General features: G+C 36.3%; 1 protein-coding gene across 1 annotated transcript in view; it reads right to left on the bottom strand.

The window, feature by feature from the left end:
- Positions 1-1,687: 1,687 nt before the first annotated feature.
- Positions 1,688-2,958, bottom strand: part of LOC107462600 (nuclear pore complex protein NUP93A) — a 6,979-nt gene continuing 5,708 nt past the window's right edge. Inside the window, exons 14-15 of the mRNA XM_016081213.3 lie at positions 2,245-2,536; positions 1,688-1,984 (exon numbers count right to left, since the gene is read on the bottom strand). Coding sequence (XP_015936699.1) covers positions 1,907-1,984; positions 2,245-2,536 — 370 coding nt within the window. The 3' untranslated portion in view covers positions 1,688-1,906. The remainder of the gene's footprint in view (positions 1,985-2,244; positions 2,537-2,958) is intronic.

Below are 2,958 nucleotides of genomic sequence, written 5' to 3' on the forward strand. Positions count from 1 at the left end.
GCGGCAGGCTTGGCTATTTCAGATCCTACTCTGGTGTGTTGTTTGGATAGGTCTCTTTATGGTTTGAAGCAGGCAACCCGGCGATAGAACACCAAACTTGCTGCCTCCTTGGTTTTCATCCGGTTATGTACAGTCTCGTCATGATTATAGCCTCTTCACCAAAGCATCTTCTACTGGTTTTACTGCTATTTTAGTTTACGTGGATGATCTTATATTGGCTGGGAGCCTGGGACTGATCTGCCTGAAATCCAAGCTCACCGCACCATGATGAAAGAGCCGTGAGAATGGTGAATCAACTCTTATCATCTATGTTGTATGAGTTTGAACACTGAGAAGAAGAAGAAGAACCAAAGATCAAGAAGGTGAAAGATGGATGAAGAAAAATAAAGGGAGGAGAGAGAGAGAGCGCGCGCTTAATTTACAATCCTGTACTAAATACATATATGTACTAGTTACCTATTCTACAGGTAATAAGTGGCTAACTAACTTGACTAATTAAAGTCACATACACAACTAATCAATACAATTAATCCTAACTACCTTTTATCTTCTATCTAACTAATTGTAGCTAACTTAACAGTTTCTCAGTTATGTAATACTGATACATAGCATAGTTGAAAAACTTTATATAACCATCCAATTAGTTTTACATGATTTTGCATTTCACATGCAAAGCAAATTCGTTTTATTCCTAAGCTTTTTCTCTTTGCCACTCAATTTAACATTATGCTTATGATAAGCTATACAATATAAACCAAAACCAAACACAGTGAACAGGGCTTGTGAGGCTAGCTGTTGCGGTTACAAGTAGAGGACTAGGGATATTAGTGAACTGGCGCTTGGTGGTTGTTGTTGGAAAATTATTTAATTTTTTAATTTGTTTGTGAACAATACATGTATTAATTATAATCACAAATTAAGCTATTTCAAATTAAGTGACTTATATAACAGTAATTTTATTTATTGTTATAAATACTAAATTGAGTAAGTTATAATTACTTTTAATTTAGAATTAAACGAGGATAAAATTAGATACTGTTGTCATGTTCAAATATAAATAGTGATTTCAAGGTTTTGGTCTCCAAGATATCAAAGTCGCCTCTATAACTCTTTTTCTCACCAAGAGAGTTGCAATTCACCCTATTAGGAATAAAGAAAGCTTTGGTTGAAGAAGATCAAAGAACCAAACTCTTCTAATCAGCACTACACTGAAGAAGAAAAACTCCTGCACAAAAATGAAGAATCACGAAGAAGTGAAGAACTATGATGCAGTAATGCACGGATGCGGTGTGTGGTGTGGCAGGCCCTAAATCTAATTTCCAATTTCTAGTTCAACCAGGTTGATCCAGATTCCAGAGGATCCAAACCTTGGTCTTAACCCGATTGGGTGATTTAGACATAAACTTTTTTGAGTAAACTCTCTTATATTGTCACTACGTAAAAATTTAACTCATTTTAAATAGTATTAATTTACTTCGTTAAATTCATATCAAACTTACTGATTTTTATTTACTAAATATGTAAAATATTACCGCATGTGAGCAGTCAAGATAAGCTTGGAGAAAAGCATTCTTTCAAAGTTTCTTATCACCTTAAATTCTGGGATAATATTGATCTCGATGCGTCATATTTGACGTTATTTGTCATACAGTATATCATAGCACAAGAAATAGTGCGTGACAAAGCATTAAAGTAAATATTCTTTGTTAACCATACATGCGTAAACATGTCCTCAGTACCCCAGCTTAAAAAATGGGTGCGGAAATTCATAACCAGCGTATATCACTTACATTTTCTAGTTCCTAGAAATACATACTCCTATAGGCTGTAGGCAACTCTTTACAGGGGTTACAGTTACACTTCAACAGAAACCTTCGCCCAAACAGATTCCGTTGTATATTTTACTTCACAACCTTTGGGCAACTCTTTCATATAAATCGCGGGGCCAATTCCTCTTCATATTATTTGCAATGAAACTCGCAATCTGCAAAAAAGCATATTCATGTTTAGCCTAAATCCAAGAGCAGATGCTGAAAAAAGATATTAAAATTAACATTCCCATATTCCCATTGAGAGGCACCACTGGAAGAGAGANNNAGAGAGAGAGAGAGAGAGAGAGAGAGAGAGAGACCCGCATCCCGCATTAACGGAGAAAGCAAATTCTGGAGAATAAGGGTACCTCAACAAGGGCTACTAAAACAAGGATGAAAACCCAAGGAAAAAGGGGGATTCACAAGAAAATACCTTCGCCCTTAAGGCACGGAGTGATCCATCGGAGTCCGTCACATTGTCCAGACAAGTGAGAGCAACCTTCAAAAGATCCGGGATACAAACTTGGACATGAGGAGATAAGTTTTCGAACACATCGACAGCAATATCAGGGCCTCGAGGATCTAGAGGAAGAAATGGAAGTTTAGCAATCTCCCTTAACGCCTCAACATGATGCCCCACTCTGGCCAATTTGTGAATTGACAATATAGACTCAAGTTGTCTCAACACAGTTTGCTGCTCAAAAACATGGTCTCTCTCCTGAAGACTGCAAAAAAAATCCAATCAATCACACTTTATAAAGGATGGAACTTTAAACCCTAAACTAGTCACATTGAATGAACAGCAGATTAAGTTTTCATACTTGAATGCAATTGATCATACCACCTCCATTTGAGGATTGATAAACCAAATTACAAGGCTCTCAAGTGCACTATAGTTATGAAACTAAAAATTTCTAATTATTCTGATAGCTAACAAGGAATAGAAATGCACTCTTGGAATTTCCAAGTTACTTAAGAATCCCACACAATTAAGGCCCCATAGTTTAGTAATATGACCATGCACCATGGCATTCTTGAAGGAAACTTCCTGACTCAAAAATATTTGTGAAAGAAAAAACCAGAATAAGCCATGAAATCTCATAGAATTTTATAGTTGACACAGGTCTTGCCTTTGGGACAGCAAAAA

The sequence above is a fragment of the Arachis duranensis genome, chromosome 8 (genome assembly GCF_000817695.3).
Source record: "Arachis duranensis cultivar V14167 chromosome 8, aradu.V14167.gnm2.J7QH, whole genome shotgun sequence".
NCBI lineage: Eukaryota > Viridiplantae > Streptophyta > Magnoliopsida > Fabales > Fabaceae > Arachis > Arachis duranensis.